We start from the raw sequence: 18801 nt of genomic DNA, 5'->3' as shown, positions 1-18801 counted from the left end.
TTTCAGGCAGAAAGTTTGTTTCAAAGACTTGTTTATATTCTCTGTATTCATCACAATAATTTTCAGAACTGCTAACAGATTTAAATTGTTTAACAAGGGCATTTACTTTCTGACTTTTTGATATGTGTTCCCCATTTTCTCCCATTACGGTAAAGGCGAACGAATATTATTTCTACCGATCGTTTTCACCTTGGACCTGATACTAGTAAATGATGCAAATCTATTAATATTAGAAATATATTCCCTCCAACTCAATCGTTTTGTACTCCGTACAATACGTTGGAACGTAGCTCGTTTCTTACGAAAATCAGCCAAATCACATGGCAATGACGAGTAACGAACCTTATTATATGCCTTCTTCCTTGCGTTATTGGTTTTTTACAGCTGTCATTCCACCAGAACTTTGGCGGAAATGCCGCTTTCTTAACAGACGATTTTCCAATGGAGTCTTCTGCAATTCTTATTAATTTTGTTGTGATATTTTCATTAGACATATTAACATCACCATTTATAAGATCGGATGTAATATGTTCAGCACACAGACCAGAAAAAGTGCCAAATTAGCCTTCTTGAATTTCCACCGAGGGACATTATCACAAGAATCACGATATGGTCGAACCTGAATTTCAGTAAAAACAGGAAAATGGCCACTACCTAACGCATCTTCCTGAAATACATCCCAGTTACACTAACTGGCTATGTGTGATGATATCATTGATAGATCTAAAGGAGAAAAAGTCCATTTGCCAAGATCCATGTGGGTCATTTTACCATCGTTTAAAAGGACAAGATCTGCTTCATCTAAAAATTGTTAAACTATCTGACCATTATAACCCGTCTTGTTGCTTCCCCAAAACATATTATGGCTGTTAAAGTCCTCACATATAAAATATGGGCCTCCATTGGGATCAATTAATTTCAGATATTCATCTACGTTTGGCTTACCTGTATTATAAATATTAAATCTTCCTCATAATGAATTTTTACTGCGTTAGCCTCATACACTGTATTTGGTAATTCGTGAACCGGATACGACAAATCAGTCTTAATAAATATAGCACAACCGCCTCTCCGGGGATTTGTAGTACTCGGACTAATGGTTAGTCTGTCCTGACGGAGACCAAGATTGCCATTAATTCTAAAATGACTCTCTGGCCAAAGAAAAGTTTCCTGTACACAAATAATATCGGGCTGTGGTGACCTATTTGATAGAAAATGCTTTAAATTATCCCCATGTGCAACAAGACTTTGTGCATTCCATTGCATTATGGTCAGGAATACTAAAGCTTTATCCATCATTCATCTCAACATGTACCTCACTCAACAGATCACTAGGAACATCGATTTGAAGATGTATTTTTGCCGCCGACACAAGACAATTCATCTGCTCCTCTTTAAAGCATCCTGAAATCAAAAAGGTTTCAGGAGAAGTACTAAGAATTGGATTGGCTACCAGTGGAGAGCTGACTTGAGCTGTAACAGGTGAATTCGATACACTCTGGTTTATATCTGACTCTCGTGACTGACGTTTACAAATACAGGTAGGGTTAGACCCAGATCTAGCTGCAAGAGGAACAGGACGGGTTCCATCTGTTGATTGCGAGGCTTGTAACGACACAGATCGTGATTTCTGAGCGGCGGTTACAGTAGCTGCATAAGATGGAGTTGGAGTGGGCTTGACTATACGAGTTGCTTCAGCATAAGATAGTTTACTCTGTACTCTTTGCACAGATACTGCCTCCTTGTATTTCTCACATCCCTTGTAGGCAGCACTGTGGCTACCACCACAATTGCAACACCTCGATACTTTTTCCGAACAATTTTCTACTTTGTGCTCACCACTGCACCTGGGACATACAGGCTTTTTACTTTTACATCGGGTTGAAACATGGCCAAACTTCTGGCAATTGTAGCATCTAATAGCTGGTGGGATATACAGATGCACACGAAAGTAGTGATAATACATCCTAACACGTTCAGGCAAATGTGGTGTTGAGAAAGTAAGAAGAATGGAAGTAGTAAGTTCCTTTTCTTTTCCACGCAAAAGTCTTTGGGCACATTTAACCTTTTGACTTTTCAATTGCTCAAATATCTCATCCTCATTTACATCTGTGTCAACATTGTAAATAACTCCCTTAGATTCACTACGACTCTTTGGGACAGAACTCTTGACACGAACGTCACAGACACACGCTACATTCTGTTCAAGGTTGCTCAGTAGTCCTGCTGTTTATAACTAAATCTCCCTTTTCCAGTTTTGTCATATACTCCACATCGCCAATGTTTTTATGAATATCCCGAGCCAAAGCAATTGGACTCAAGTTTGTAAACGTAATTTTTGGTCAACAGAAGTAAGAATGACATTACATTTGATAGGTAATGACGAAGTCGTATCATTTATAACTCGGTCATCCTCATGTTTTCGTTTCAAACGTTTGGAAATCATTGACACGTAATTGTCTGCAAATTCAGCATCTGTCGAGGTTTCCTCAAATGAGGTAGAGGGAATATTATCATCCCAATCCCCATCAGTGTCGCTCTCCATACCCAAAAATTTCTGTGATCAAGTCGAAATGAAAACTTTCACTCAGACACAATGCGCGAAAACTGAGGCCACGTAGTGCGGTAAGTCAACGCGGCACAACAAAACACACAGATATGGCAAAATGAGCCAATATTTGACCCTATGCAGCCAAAAATCACTTACCTTAATGATAATACAGAAATATAAGCCAAACGCAGTTATGAATATCAAATTCTAGACCCAACACAGGCCCTTACAGCGGAGCGACTGACAAGCACGCCCGACCCTGTCAACAGCCTAAGGCGTTTCCCGCTACACACATACATGGTATTTGATTAATCTTCCCTTGTGCTTATCCTTATTTGTCTTACCCATCTGGCAAAAGCTTCCGAACCATGGTGGTATGCAAACTGGGCCCGTTGAAGGGGCTGAACATGGAGTGTTGGGGAAATCTGAGCAGCCATTAGAGCAGTGGCATGACACTACAAAGAAGTCACTTGATAGAACCTTGAGCATAGTATCTGAATATTACCTACGTCCTATTATTATTACACTATTGAACAGTGGTATATATCGGGTCGTTTGGAAAATTTTATATGGAAGAACACTTCTCATTGTAAATGGGGAACTTTAAACCACAATTAATTTTTGAGGGTAAAGTTGTATTTTAAACATAATTATTTGTGTGATCTGTTTATGCAAGAATGTTGATAAAATATATTTTCCCTGAAGTGGCTCACAGGAGCTAGTCCTTATATCAACAGTAACCATGCAGTTCAGATGCTAAAACCGCCTCCGTGGTGTAGTGGTTAGAGCGTCCGCCCGGAGAGCGGAAGGTCGCGGGTTCCATTCCCGACCGCGTCATACCAAAAGACGTTAAAATATGGTACTTGTTGGTCCCTGCCTGGCGCTCGGCATTAATGGGTATAACAAGGACTGGTCGGCTCGGAGTCAGTATAATGTGTCTGAGTGGGGTATTCATGCTTCACTGCGGCATGGTATCTCAGTGGGCTAGCACTATAAAACCAGCTTCAGTCTGGGCTAGTACAAGCAGCCGCACATACACATACACACGCATGCACGTCGTCATATGAGCGAAATATTCTCGAGCACGACGATAAACCCAATTTCACCTCACCTCACCTCAGATGCTAAAATATTTAATGTCAGTTTGAAAAGCGTGTTTGTCGAATGTATTTAAGAGCAGCAGAAGATAAAGCGGGTGCTAGATGTTTACTACCGTCAGGAGGGGGTGGTAAATGGTGAGAGGTAAGAGTCGAGGGGTATAGGTGAAGAGGGATTTTGTGGCAGGAGAATTAGAATTTTAGTCATATGCATTTAGCATCAGATGAAGACAGCGAGTAGACGATGTTTACTGTTGTATGAAACGGGTTTGGTGATTGGTGAGGACTTCAATATTTTTGTCTGTTTGCATATTTACCTTTGATCTTACCAATCACATGCACCTGACAATATGTTAAGTAACGCCTGCTATGACAACCGTCACATTGCTGCCCTCTATAGGTTGTTTCAATATCTATACATTTGAACAAGGCTAGCTGGAGGGACATTGTTTGAAAGTATCCACTTAACATTTCAATACTGAGACAAGGTTTCCTCAGACGCTTGCGTTGTTGGATTTTATTTGGGAGCAGTTTTGTGGAATGGCAGTTTTCAAGGGGTTGTAGTTATTGTTATTCAATTTCAACATTTGGACATTATTGTTTGGTCTGTTTGTATCATTACCTTTCTTCTCGCCAAACACCTGCACCTCACAGAGTGCCAACCAAGGCCCCGCCATTTCAATGGTTACAGTGTCGCCCTCTATAGGTTGTATACAGCTGAGTGTCACAGGGTTACTTATCAGATGAGCTAGAGAATCTCTGATGTCTGTCACAGGTAGCTTTCGACATGTCCTGTTGTTGACCAATACTTCCATTGCTTGATATTTGTCAATGGCTGCAATAGAGCATATGTTACACATAAACAATCAAAGTACATCTGACGTTTAAAAATGAAATGTCGCGTGGTATGTTCCTTCATTTTACATACATGGACTCTTTATCGAAGGCAAGTTATTGTCGGGTCTGTAAACAGTTACGTAAATCCACTTTACACATCAGTTCAAATCCTTAGCTTCAGCAGTCTGCTGTCAGACAGGAAGTGTTTATGGTCATACACTTTATTTTGTTCTCATAAAAGAGAGAGAACACAACTTACCGTTACTACGGAGATAGATTGTGATCCGGCTGATTAGGTACGTCCCACCAAGAAAAATATGCCAGTTGGCATTCCCACCACCCTGTTCGTCTGTATGTGAACAACTACCACTGTTCCAGTCTGTGCTGACATTCCCGTCAACAGCTCTACTGGCATTATATGTACCGGTATTGTCTGTCCATGTGCTGCTCTGACTGGCAGGTTTACCATGTGCGATGTTATCTGTCAACAAAACGATAACATGTTATAACAGTAATGCTGTTACTAATATTGCATGTTTACCATTTGCGATGTTATCTGTCAACAAAACGATAACATGTTATAACAGTAATGATGTTACTAATATTGCATGTTTACCATGTGCGATGTTATCTGTCAACAAAACGATAACATGTTATAACAGTAATGATGTTACTAATATTGCATGTTTACCATGTGCGATGTTATCTGTCAACAAAACGATAACATGTTATAACAGTAATGTTGTTACTAATATTGCATGTTTACCATTTCCGATGTTATCTGTCAACAAAACGATAACATGTTATAACAGTAATGCTGTTACTAATATTGCATGTTTACCATTTGCGATGTTATCTGTCAACAAAACGATAACATGTTATAACAGTAATGATGTTACTAATATTGCATGTTTACCATGTGCGATGTTATCTGTCAACAAAACGATAACATGTTATAACAGTAATGATGTTACTAATATTGCATGTTTACCATTTGCGATGTTATCTGTCAACAAAACGATAACATGTTATAACAGTAATGATGTTACTAATATTGCATGTTTACCATTTGCGATGTTATCTGTCAACAAAACGATAACATGTTATAACAGTAATGTTGTTACTAATATTGCATGTTTACCTTTTGCGATGTTATCTGTCAACAAAACGATAACATGTTATAACAGTAATGATGTTACTAATATTGCATGTTTACCATGTGCGATGTTATCTGTCAACAAAACGATAACATGTTATAACAGTAATGATGTTACTAATATTGCATGTTTACCATTTGCGATGTTATCTGTCAACAAAACGATAACATGTTATAACAGTAATGATGTTACTAATATTGCATGTTTACCATTTCCGATGTTATCTGTCAACAAAACGATAACATGTTATAACAGTAATGTTGTTACTAATATTGCATGTTTACCATTTGCGATGTTATCTGTCAACAAAACGATAACATGTTATAACAGTAATGCTGTTACTAATATTGCAGGTTTACCATGTGCGATGTTATCTGTCAACAAAACGATAACATGTTATAACAGTAATGCTGTTACTAATATTGCATGTTTACCATGTGCGATGTTATCTGTCAACAAAACGATAACATGTTATAACAGTAATGATGTTACTAATATTGCAAGTTTACCATTTGCGATGTTATCTGTCAACAAAACGATAACATGTTATAACAGTAATGCTGTTACTAATATTGCAGGTTTACCACGTGCGATGTTATCTGTCAACAAAACGATAACATGTTATAACAGTAATGTTGTTACTAATATTGCATGTTTACCATGTGCGATGTTATCTGTCAACAAAACGATAACATGTTATAACAGTAATGATGTTACTAATGTTGCATATGTGTGTTGGTTATATCTATGAACGCATACAAAAAGTACATATATGATGTTTGATAAACTTGTGGTTCTGCCTGCACAATACTACCACATAAAAGGGACGGCGGGTTAGCCCAGTGGTTAAAGCATTCGACCCGGGTTCGATTCCCACATGGGCACAATGAGTGAAGCCAATTTCCGGTGTCCCCCGCCGTGATATTGCTGGAATATTGCCAGATGGTGTAAAACCATTCACTCACTCACACACTACCTCATAAAACAGATCCTTTAAAAGTAAATGTCAATTTCTGAGAATAATATTGAGCTATAACGAAGATCCTAGTTTCACCTGTTGCAGCTGGGTGAATATTATTACCACTGACTGTATTGCTGTTACACCTGCTATTATATGTACAGCTCCACTAACGTTAATGCTTATAAAGTAATGTCAACCAGATTCTAGATTTCAAGGTGTATTACTTAAACCTTAAACAGAAAACTCTAAAGCCAAATACTAAATCCGTGACATATATCAACACCGGACTTTGCCTAACACGAGCTCGACATATAACAAGCCTAGCACCTACATGTATCAAAACAATCACGAAAACAGTCCGCTTGTGGCGTTACGTGCTGTTTTAGGATCATGGAATCTTTCCGTTAATTGTTAGCCATGAATATGGGCTATACACAAGAAATACCAAGCACGTATCAAAACAACTCACGAAAATACATCTCTATTGGGATTTGCCCACTGTTATGGTTTTAGAAATCGTATTTAAGCAAAAATAAAAAGATCGCAAGTGACTCAGTGGCATTTGATTGGCTAACAATTTGCTGGAATGTTTACAGCATTGCATTGTTAACTGTAGAAATGCCATTATCGTAGCATTATGATATTCCGACATCACTGAAAAACAAAACCTTAACCCAAAAGATGATCACTACATTCACCGCCGTGGCCTTGAATTTCGGGTTATAAATGAGACTAACGGAAATATATTGTCAGAAATGTCCTGATATCAAATAGTTCCACATTGTAGCGTCAATCTCATTTGAACTTAACTGCATGGAAAATGAATGAATGAATGGATGGTTGGATGGTTGGATGGATGGATGAGATGGATGGGATCGGATGGATGGATGGATGGATGGATGGATGAATGATGGATGGATGGATGGATGATGGATGGATGATGGATGATGGATGGATGGATGTGTGGGATGGATGGGATGGATGGATGATGGATGATGGATGGATGGATGGATGATGGATGGATGGATGGATGGATGGATGGATGATGGATGGATGGATGGATGGATGGGATGGATGGATGGATGGATGGATGGATGGATGGATGGATGGATGGATGGATGGATGGATGGATGGATGGATGGATGGATGGATGGATGGATGGATGGATGGATGGATGATGGATGGATGGATGGATGGGGACGGATGGATGGATGGATGGATGGATGGATGGATGGATGGATGGATGGGATGGATGGATGGATGGATGGATGGATGGATGGATGGATGGATGGATGGATGGATGGATGGACGGATGGGGATGGATGGATGGATGGATGGATGGATGGATGGATGGATGGATGGATGGATGGATGGATGGATGGGATGGATGGATGGATGGATGGATGGATGGATGGATGGATGGATGACGGATGGATGGATGGATGGATGGATGGATGGATGGATGGATGGGGATGGATGGATGGATGGATGGATGGATGGGATGGATGGATGGATGGATGGATGGATGGATGGATGGATGGATGGATGGATGGATGGATGGATGGATGGATGGATGGATGGATGGATGGATGGATGGGTGGATGGATGGATGGATGGATGGATGGATGGATTGATGGGATGGGATGGGATGGGTGGATGGATGGATGGATGGATGGATGGATGGATGGATGGATGGATGGATGGATGTGATTGATGGATGGATGGATGAAATAGAATCTATGTAGAGAAGTCTTAGTGGTTAAGAAGGGGTGAAGCGGGCGAAACAAGCGAGCCCCTTCTGAGCCACTAAGATTACTCTACATAGATTCTAACGGGCTTAGAACTCCACCTGCTTTTGTACGACAGTTATGTAGTTACGTCACTAGCAAGGTCATATCCTCCGTCATTTCATTTCTTTACGTCACAAATTCAAATTTTCCGAGCAGAAGTGGAGAGTCATGAACGAGCAGTCCGATTACGTAAATTTTGATTTGTTGTTCGACGAACTTTTCAGCAATACTGACTTTGAATCGGTTGAATGTACACACACTCCAAGTCTAACCCAGTTGCTGTCTATTCCATCTCAAGATTTTGTAAAACATGAGGAAAGTGAGGGTGGTGTCGCCCCATCTCTATCATCCTATAGTACTGAAATCAAACAAGAACAAAAGGAAGCGATACCGAAGAAAACGCGAAAAAACAACCAGTGGGCACTAAATGTATAGAAAGACTGGGTGCAGTACCGAAATCAGCAGCTTCAACTCTCTTAGAATTTGGTGTAATTCCAGAGGATATTTCTCAGTTGAACAATCGCGACCTTGATTTCTGCAGGCAAAGTTTCATCCTTGAAATACGGAGGAAGGACAAAACGTTATGTATGTGTCACGTGTTTCGCAAAATATGCAAGGAGGGTTGAAACATCGCCGCGTTGATAATGAATCTATCATTCATTCTGAACAACCCGGAAACCCGAACTGTCTAGTAAAACTTTATGACAAGTATTTGTCGTTGATTCCGAGAAAAAGGACCCCTGTGCAGGAAATTGCATGCCGCCATTGATGACGGCCTACCCAGGTTCAGTGTAAGTTGTGTTCCAAACAATAAACTGTCTGGTATGTATAAGAAGTTTTATCAGCAGGCAGGTATTGATACCGAGGGCAGGAATATCTCCAACCACTCAGGCCGCGTAACATGCTGTACAACATTGTACAACAGTGGATTTACAGACAAGTCCGTCACAAGTCGAAGTAAACATCGCAGTAATGCTGTGGGAAGTAACCAACGTGAACAGTTTGGACTTCTACAGGACATCAGTAACACCCTGGGGCCGCCATGTCCAACTGGGGGTGATCAGCGCGAATGCAAAGACGAAAGCGTTAATAACCCAACCCAGAATATCAGGGATAATCCTCTGTTTCTAAAGATCATAATGAAAACGGTAAAAGGATTGTTTTGGATATACCCGATTGTGTTGAAACTGTTGTAATCTGTAAAGGCGAAAAGAAAGTCACTGTTGACATTTAATAAGTGATATATTATGTTTGTTGTTAAAGTGCAACATCAGCAGTCTTCAGTTTTCAGTTTTGTGTCTTCACGACATTCGAGTAACGTCAACCTCACGTCAATAAAAAATGAAAACATTGTTGTTGTGTATCTTTTGACACATCTGCACCTGGGCGTGTCCTATATGCCTGCTGAATGCCGAGTTCTTAATCATTAAGAGTCTATTGACACAGGGAAATGGGATCATTTGATTGGTTTAAAAAGTAGGCTGAGTTCTGAGGAAGGTAGGAAGGATGGATAAATGAATGAATGAATGAACACACAATGCTTGGTGTTTATGTATAGCATCTACGTGTAAAGAACATAGCAATCTAGAACTTACGTATCTGACAAAACGTTCCAGACCAGTCTGTGTGACAAGCTGGAGGAGGCACTGAACACACGTCGGGAGAAGAAGGACTGCATCCATTCTTGTAGTGACAACTTGATCCTGGTCCTCGGGTAACATATAAATAACATACTGACAGAGCAGATTGTGAAGTGGAATCCATAATGTAACAACAGAGTATATTATGAAATCAAATACATGGTTCACAGCTCTGGATTCGAAAACATTACTCTTTCATTCACGTGATACGACACAGTCTATTTGACCACCGCCAACAAGTACACGTGTAGGTTGTCAGGGACACGTGTAGGTTGTCGGGGACCCCTGTAGGTTGTCAGGGACCCGTGTAGGTTGTCAGGGACCTATTGTAACCCGGAATACCAACATGGTGAGAAACAGGAATATAAATAACACAGCAGTACCTTGTGCAGCTGTACCCGACGCAGCCTGGATGATCACCAGTAGATAGACAGCAGACCTCATCTTACACAGGTCAGGTACTGACAAAAAATCGAATTATCTGAATGAAAACAGAAATAAAATATTTTAAAAAGGAGGAAAACATTTCCAAATTGTGCATCGGTCACGCAATTCCTTGTTTTGATTTGTACCACACGCACCGTATTTTGTCAGGTGTACAAGTGACTAACCTTTGCATTTGTTTATGACGGATGTCACCCTCAGAGCAGGATGTGCTCACCTTTCCGCAAAAGCTGGCAACATCACTATTTGATAGTGAATATACACAGTCATGCTTATGATATTGTCGATACTGGTTTTGGCGGAGGTATTCGTCTCATGTATTAACATTCATTATAGCTCAAATACATGGAATTATCATGAAACGGCCCTCCCATTATCAGAAATTTGCGGTCCGCTGCAAATGATATTGGACCGCTCAACCTTAACGACGGGCCACTATCAGTTCTGTTGTCAAGTGACGTCATAGTTCGACATTAATTGTCTTTCAACTGGCAGATATTCTGGGTCAAACAAGTCAAAGCAACCCAAATTCCCACTTTAAATAGCGGTAATATTGACTTTCTTGTTGGTGCTAACCTTAACAGTTGCACTGTTAAGGCTGTTGATGGACCAAAACCGAACACTGACATAGTTTGACATGTTGCAGGCTATGGTCTTGTCAAAGGCCAAGGTCGAATATCGTCACTTTCTGTTGTGACGTCACTTGAATTGTTCGATGACGTAATTACATTTGCGCAGTCAACCCCGTCAGAAGTTGATTTGGGTAAACGTACAGTCAAATTCCTTCATTGTTTCCTTTTTCTTTTCAACACAAATTCCATGTATTTTAGCAATAATAACGGTAATGCTATTTTTGAGGGCATTATCATTTTCAGAAGCCCTCGGTCTTTTCCAGTTAATGGAAGACCTCGGGCTTCTGCAAATGATAATGCCCTCAAAAATAGCATTACCCTTATAGTATAATATACCAGCTTGTGAAAGTGAAATCTGAAATCTTCTGGTAAAGCATAGGCTAATCCAGCACAATATGGAACATTCTGGAAACCATTAAAACCATAAAAGAGAGCAAGTTCATGGCTCCAATATTTCACGTTACTCCAAGAGCAGCGGTTGTGTGAAGATCATAGATTCACCTATTGCTACTGGGTGAATATACTTAATTAGTATTACCACAGCCATTTTATGTTATGTCAGACTCGATTATTTACAGACCGCCGCCATATAGCTGGAATTGCTGAGTGCGGCGTAAAACTAAATTCACCCGATCACTAACTTATACCGTCAACGTAACTGTACTGCCATTGGATGTTGTACTGTCACGCTGTAGTATACTGCCACTGAAATTACTTATCAGTAATGCTTTGTAAACCTACTGCACCTATTATAATACATACTGAGATGCGAAGACACAATGCCTCTTTAAGCATTACATGCACTTATAGCTAAAGTGGATAGAATTATCTTTAAAACGCCCGCACGTTATCAGAAATGAGCGGGTCACTGTAACTTGATAATGCCCGCAAAATGCTTGATGATGGGCCATTATCAAGCCCGTTGTTAGGTGACGTCATAAGTAGCTCAGCTGTTGATGTGCAATCACCTACGGTTCGTTTGAACTAGGGTTCAATATTGACGAAATTTCTGACTCACATTCGTCACATATACCTGTGCCTTTATGCACTCTCTTGCCGGTGTCAACCATAACAATTGTACCATAAATTACAACATACAGCAATGAAAACATTGACTGGAACGCTAACGTTGTTCAGCACTGAATAAAATGGCGGCTGGTAGTATGGGCAAAGGTCAAGGTCAAATGTCGTCACTCTCCATCGTGACGTCACCTGTTTTGTTCTATGACGTTTCCATGTTTGTAAAAGGTGTGTCAGTGACCTCCTCGTTTGTTGTTAGCAATAAATGCTTCAAAACGGATGCCGTTGTTTTTATTCTTATGTTATTAGAAATTCTATCCATTTTAGCTATAATAACCCTCGATCTTTTCACCTGCCTCCTTCGTCGGGCAGTTAATGAAAGACCTCGAACTTCTGCAAATGATGATGCCCTGAAAAATAGCGTTACCCTTATAACAATGTATATTTGTAGATGTCTATAAGTTCATGCCATGTGACTGAAATAGTTGCGTCGTACGTATGACCAGAGAGGTGTTACCTGGCAGGTCAACGTCGCTACAGATGTGAGTATTTCTCGGTTACGGCAAAGTGGTAACAGCTTAATCAGGGTCGTGCAGTGCAGAATAGTGGCTAATGTCCCTCCTTCTCTCTCCTCCCTCCCCTCCCTCCCTTCCCTCTATCTCTCTCTCTCTCCCTCTCTCTCTCTCTCTCTCTCTCTCTCTCTCTCTCTCTCTCTCTCTCTCTCTCTCTCTCTCTCTCTCTCTCTCTCTCTCTCTCTCTCTCTCTCTCTCTCTCTCTCTCTCTCTCTCTCTCTCTCTCTCTCTCTCTCTCTCCATGGAATATACATCCTATCTTTTTCAGTGTGCTACAATTATCATACACGTTATAACATGTGGGCCACGTTGCCTCGTGCATATCGTGTTCTCATCAGCGCGGGTTACTTCAAAACAACTTGGCAGATATCGAATTAACATATTTTGTATCACCCGAGTCACTACTGGACACATGTACAATCCCAGACCCGGATGTAGAGCTCGCTCAACAGATGAGAATGTATTAAATGTGTTTATTTGCAGAGTTGACAATGCTCAAACTTGAGATAAATCAGCCCTGAATTTCTTGAAATTGAAATCTGTACTATCAAGAAAAGAAAGGGGATATTCAGTAAAAAGGAGTCACAACTATTGATATTTTATATCTATAATGAATTAGATAATTAAGCAGTGGTACAGGAACAGATCTGAATAAGTCGTTGAACGTTTTATTAGATGGTTCAGCTCCCTTCTGTCTTTCACGCCATTTACCATGAGAGTCAAACTTATAGGTATCGCGTGAATTCGCTTCTATTCTCAAGACAGTTTAGGATTCAACCAGACATACTCCCAATCCAACGTCCAATGTCAACATGCGTGTATTTCCCACTGATAGCTTATATGCGATGCAAATGAATATCAGTATGTTTATGTATTTCCCCTTAATATGGCACGGTGGGCGAGCTGGCTAAGGCGCCAGGCTAGTGATCCAGCGAGGTTGAGGTGTCGGGATCGAGCCCACCTGTGACCGGGTGTAAAAACCTTGGAGTCAACTTTGTGCGCAGACTCTTTCAGTGTTGTCACAACCCCTAGTGTACAGTACACAACCCTGTGCACTTAGAAGAACCCACGAATCCGTTGGTATATGACCAGATGGTGGCCACATGAATACGTGCAAACACCAAGTTGCGGGTACAGCAACGTGCAGTGAGCATGGACAAAGTACTGTGACTATGTGTCCCAGTCCACCCAGCTGTGAATGGGTACCTCGTTAGGATGAGAAAGCCACAATAACTAGGTGCGCCTAGTGGCTGCAAGAGTTGTATACTCCCCAGGGAGTTGAGATTGATAATGCGCTGTGCCGTTGAGATTGACATCCATTGATCGAGGGACAAAAATACCAGAGCATGCACTAGTGCGTGGATATGTCCGCTATATAAATATCCTATAATAATAATTATGTAGTTTCCGTAAACCATTTATTGGAAATTGTAAGAGAAGCATAAATCGACACTCATTCAGCAACTTCCTCAATTCTTGAGTGGGTGATGTTAATTTTACGCAGCTTTTTTTATATTCCATCAATATTATGGCGGCTTACCAAAGAAACCATTCTAAGGGCTTTCCTTCTAAACGAAACGACACGTTAAACGCAGTCTGTCTTGTGATAAAAACACAGTTTTCAAGTTTATCTTACAAGAAGAAAACGTTCCTTTACTTCGATCCCAGACAGAGTTAAAAAATTACAATAACGAAACTTAAGTCATAGCTTACTCCAATTGGGACTACAATACATTTGTAAAATATTTGACCAGTTGCCATGCATAAGTTGTTTGTTTGAACTTTTATGAATTCGTCAAAGACACTTTATATATTGAATGACATTATATGATTTGTTGTGCAACAAAATAAGTGAAATAATAATAATATTTTAAAAAATATCACGACAGGGGACACCAGAAATAGGCTTCACACATTGTACCCATGTGGGAATCGAACCCGGGTCTTCGGCGTGACGAGCGAACGTCTTAACCACAAGGCTACCCCACTGCCCCCTTAATACAATATCAAATTTAACAACAGCCTCATGCCTATAGAAAATTAGGGTGATGTTGAATTTTACACCTGTATCTCACTTATATCACTTTACTGTCCACAGCAACCTGTAGTAGACCTAGACCAAACTAGTGGTAATGACAGCGGCATTCCAAAGTAAACCAGAGCCACTTTTGTCTGAACTTGTGGTAATGACAGCGGCAATCCGAAATAAAGCAGATCCACCTTTGTCTGAACTTGTGGTAATGTCAGCGGCATCCGAAGTAAACCAGATCCACTTTTGTCTGAACTTGTGGTAATGTCAGCGGCAATCCGAAGTAAACTAGATGCACTTTTGTCTGAACTTGTGGTAATGACAGCGAAATTCCGAAGTAAACAGATCCACCTTTGTCAAAATTAGAGGTAATGACAGCAGTAATCCGAAGTAAAGCAGTTCCATTTTTGTCTGAACTTGTGGTAATGGCAGCGGCAATCCGAAGTAAGGCAGATCCTCTTTTGTCTAAACTTGTAATGTCAACGGCAATCCGAAGTAAAGCAGATCCACATTTGTCAAAACTAGTGGTAATGGCAGCGTCAATCCGAAGTAAAGCAGATCCACTTTTGTCAAAACTAGTAGTAGTTATGTCAGTTTCGATCTGAAGTATAACAGGTCCACTTTTGTCAAAACTGGTGGTACTGTCCGCTGCGTCCAGAGGTAAAGCAAATCCACTTAAAAATGATACGAACAAATACCGGTAAGGAAAACACTCACCTGTTCTCCAGCCTTCGCCAGCTTGTTTTAAACAAGGAAGACAATTAATCTCTTATCACCAGATGGAGACAGGATTCACAGCAAATGACTGATAACCCATATAGTCACTCTGAAATGATCGTCCGACAATGTATCAACGTGACCCTTATAAAGGTTGCTTTGTAACCTGTTTCGTGAGTTTTATCATACACATGTGCACATGTAACCTTATACTCAGCGCATAATTTTACTTCCTGAATTCTCTCTCATTGGTAGTATACTTAACAAATTAGAAACTTGACAGTCACATTACTGACAATAACTCTGAGTGATGATTCTTTTTAGTGTCTTGTGATGCTATACATACGGCAATAACATGCAGTCTTCTTGAACATGTTCTTGGCGACCAACGTGGGTCATAAAGGGTGATACACAACATCACGTACAGCGAGTCACATGATCACCTCAGCGATCGCATTGATGGCATTGCATGCATGCTGAACAGGAACATGGATCAAAATTTATTGCAGACAGACTGCTTTATAATGTCCCACCTCAATATAAAATAGTGGGTACAATGTGTGAAGCCCATTTCTGGTGTCCCGCGCCGTGATATAGCTGGAATATTGTTAAAAGCGGCGTAAAGCTGAACTCACTCACTCAATATAAAATAGACACAGTACAAAAAGCAATGACATTTTAGCCTCTCATATAAGGAGTTAGGAGAAACTAAGTTCTGTAAAATGTACGCAAAGAATATATATAATTGTATCAAACGATAAATGTTATAATAAATGAATATAAGCAATTAAATTACATGTATCATTTACATACGCGTATGCATACACATAAGACTTTACACTTAGAAAGAATAAAATGACAGGTTTGGGCCGCAATAAAACACGCATTAGTGTTGGATAAGATATATTATAACTTTTGATTGCAAGTTTGATGAAAAGGCAAGTATGCAGCGTCTCACACATCAGCAACGTGAGCGTCCACGAACTTAGCCAAGTACCCATTGACCAATGGCGAGGACCTCTGGCATGTGTCCGCTCTGACAGGTTCTCCTGTCCACGGGGAGACGGCCGCATTTAGCTAAAACCCACCCTTACAATATAAGTGTTGTAAAAAACTAGGAAAGTAAATCTGAAACTGTCAGTTAACTAGAAATGAAACAAGAACGGGGATTCTTTGTTTGTATGACACATTTCTGAATACGTCGTTATTTGTCCAGTTAAGACGTATATTTACTAAAGGCAATTCTCAACATCTCAAATCCGTTGAACAGCAAACAAGACATTGTAATAGGCGTTTATAACAGTGAAACATAAATATTCCGATAGAATGTGCATATCCATATTTTGGTCTAATTATTCGATTGTCACGACCTACGGATAATTACATTTATATTCGAGAGTCCCCGCGACAAATAAGCTTTCTGTTTAACTTTGAGTCATTTAACCGTTCAAGCCAAGCTGAAACCGTAGAAGCAGGACGTAAACAGGACGTTAGATAATTTCAGCGTATTGAGAGGTCGAATACCTTGGCCCTTTTCTGATAACCCACCTGTTGTTAACTGACAGGCGACCAGTTGTATTCTCCACATGGAGTGTTCTGTACTCGTTGACCAGGGGTAATATGTCAGCGCTTTGAGCATGCAATGTGCATGGATAAACGCGCAATATAAATGGATTATTATTATTATTATTATTATGTTGACAAGCGGTGCTAGGTTTGGAAACCTGTACCGTATTGCAGGAAAATAACAGCGTTTCATTAACACATGTACTTGAAAACCATACACCACCTAGCTACCAAAGTATTCAGACACTCTGACTGAAAATAAGCTAACCGTAAACTCTTCTGTTGATGTTGTATAAGTAACAGTAAACATAAATGTCTCATGTAAACCAAGATGATGTACTTTATTGCGTAAAAGAAGCACATCCAGGGACTTGAATTAGCCATGGTACCCAGTGCGTTATGATGTGTAGGTATATGACACGACACGACACCAAGTGAGTTGTGATATCTCTTTATATGACACGACACAACACCAAGTGAGTTGTGACATCTGTTTATGTGACACGACACAGCACCAAATGAGTTGTGATATCTATTTATATCACATAACATAACACCAAGTGTGTTGTGATATCTATTTATATGACATGACACGACACCAAGTGAGTTGTGATATCTATTTATATGACACGACACAAAGTGAGTTGTAATATCTATTTATATGACGTGTGGATGACGTGTGTGGAGCTCGCAGCGAGGAGTCACGTTTTCAGTGCTCTGTGTGTATACACAGTGTTCTCTATACTCAGAATACAAAAGAAGCTGAAATCCGCAACAGACATTATAGTAAGTTCATAGAACTTGTAGCGAGAAAAAATATTGGAAGAAATAACATAAAAGAGTTTTATAACAACATGCTTGAAAAACTCAGCTGTGAAGCTACTGTATTCATGTGAAGCACGGACTTGACATGTGTGTGTCGATTTCATGCTGGCGAGCGCGCGTCGGGTGTTTCCACTCGACACGCTGTAAACAATTGAACTCAATTAAATCAATTACAATCAAAGGGGGTTTCATTGAGAGACAATTAAAGGTGATTGTGATAATAAATTTGACTCTCTACCTCACCCAGACTGACTACTCGGATTCTGACACCATGTGTATGAGTGTGGCCAAGTACCCAGCCAGTGACGACTACCTTGAGACCAATCCGTTCATCGCCCGTCTACTGGAACTGTGCTCTGATATTGAGTTAAATCCTGGACCACCAAAGCGTCAGGTGAAAGATAAATCCAAGCAGGCGAAGCTTACTTTCAGTGGTGAGTGTGACTCGGAGGGTGAGTTCGAACCCAACGAAAATGATGTGCTGGCAATGTTTAAGGAGATCAAGAAGGACATGGTGAATTTGAATAACAAATTTGATAGAGTTGCTGCCGAAATGGAACGTGAACATGAGCTGTTGAAACAGGAAAACATCGAACTTAAAGGAAAATTAAGAGAGTTGGAAAGTAGAATAGATAACACAGAGGCGCAGAGCAGACGGTTGAATCTAATCATTCATGGACTCATTGGTAAAGCTGGGGAGATATGGGACCAGTCTGAGAGACTTGTACGAGACTTCATGAGGGAGAAGCTGGACCTGGACAACGCCGAGTCTGTTTCCATTGAAAGGGCTCACCGTCTCTACTCAAAGGCTAAAGTGAGGCCATTGATCGTCAAGTTCTCCCTATACAAGGACAAGCGTCGTGTACAGGAGGCGGCCAGGGCACTACTGAAAGGCAACGCAGAGCTCCGAGTGAGTGACGACTACACCGACAGGGTGAGGAAGATCAGGTCAGCTCTGATCCC

General features: G+C 40.4%; 1 protein-coding gene across 19 annotated transcripts in view; it reads right to left on the bottom strand.

Moving 5' to 3' along the window:
• The window catches only part of LOC124292329, a 68704-nt gene extending 53155 nt beyond the window's left edge, over positions 1-15549 (bottom strand). For 14 of the 19 annotated variants that reach the window (XR_006902424.1, XM_046729402.1, XM_046729398.1 and 11 more), the window contains exons 1-7: positions 15448-15549; positions 10417-10514; positions 9989-10102; positions 6152-6166; positions 4745-4966; positions 4271-4483; positions 2896-3006 (exon numbers count right to left, since the gene is read on the bottom strand). Coding sequence is in view for 18 of the 19 variants with exons in the window: in XM_046729402.1 (XP_046585358.1) it covers positions 2896-3006; positions 4271-4483; positions 4745-4966; positions 6152-6166; positions 9989-10102; positions 10417-10477 (736 nt within the window). In the remaining variant the exon portion in view is untranslated. Of the gene's footprint in view, positions 1-2895; positions 3007-4270; positions 4484-4744; positions 4967-6151; positions 6167-9988; positions 10103-10416; positions 10515-14776; positions 15413-15447 lie in introns of those variants that run through there. The other 5 variants (XM_046729403.1, XM_046729404.1, XM_046729400.1 and 2 more) reach the window with 5 other exon arrangements.
• Positions 15550-18801: the final 3252 nt, after the last annotated feature.

Source organism: Haliotis rubra, unplaced genomic scaffold (genome assembly GCF_003918875.1).
Source record: "Haliotis rubra isolate DU_JTF1 unplaced genomic scaffold, ASM391887v1 Scf513, whole genome shotgun sequence".
In the NCBI taxonomy this organism is placed as follows: Eukaryota; Metazoa; Mollusca; class Gastropoda; order Lepetellida; family Haliotidae; genus Haliotis; species Haliotis rubra.
The sequence above is the reverse complement of the archived record's forward strand: the minus strand, read 5'-3'. Positions and strand labels throughout refer to the sequence as shown.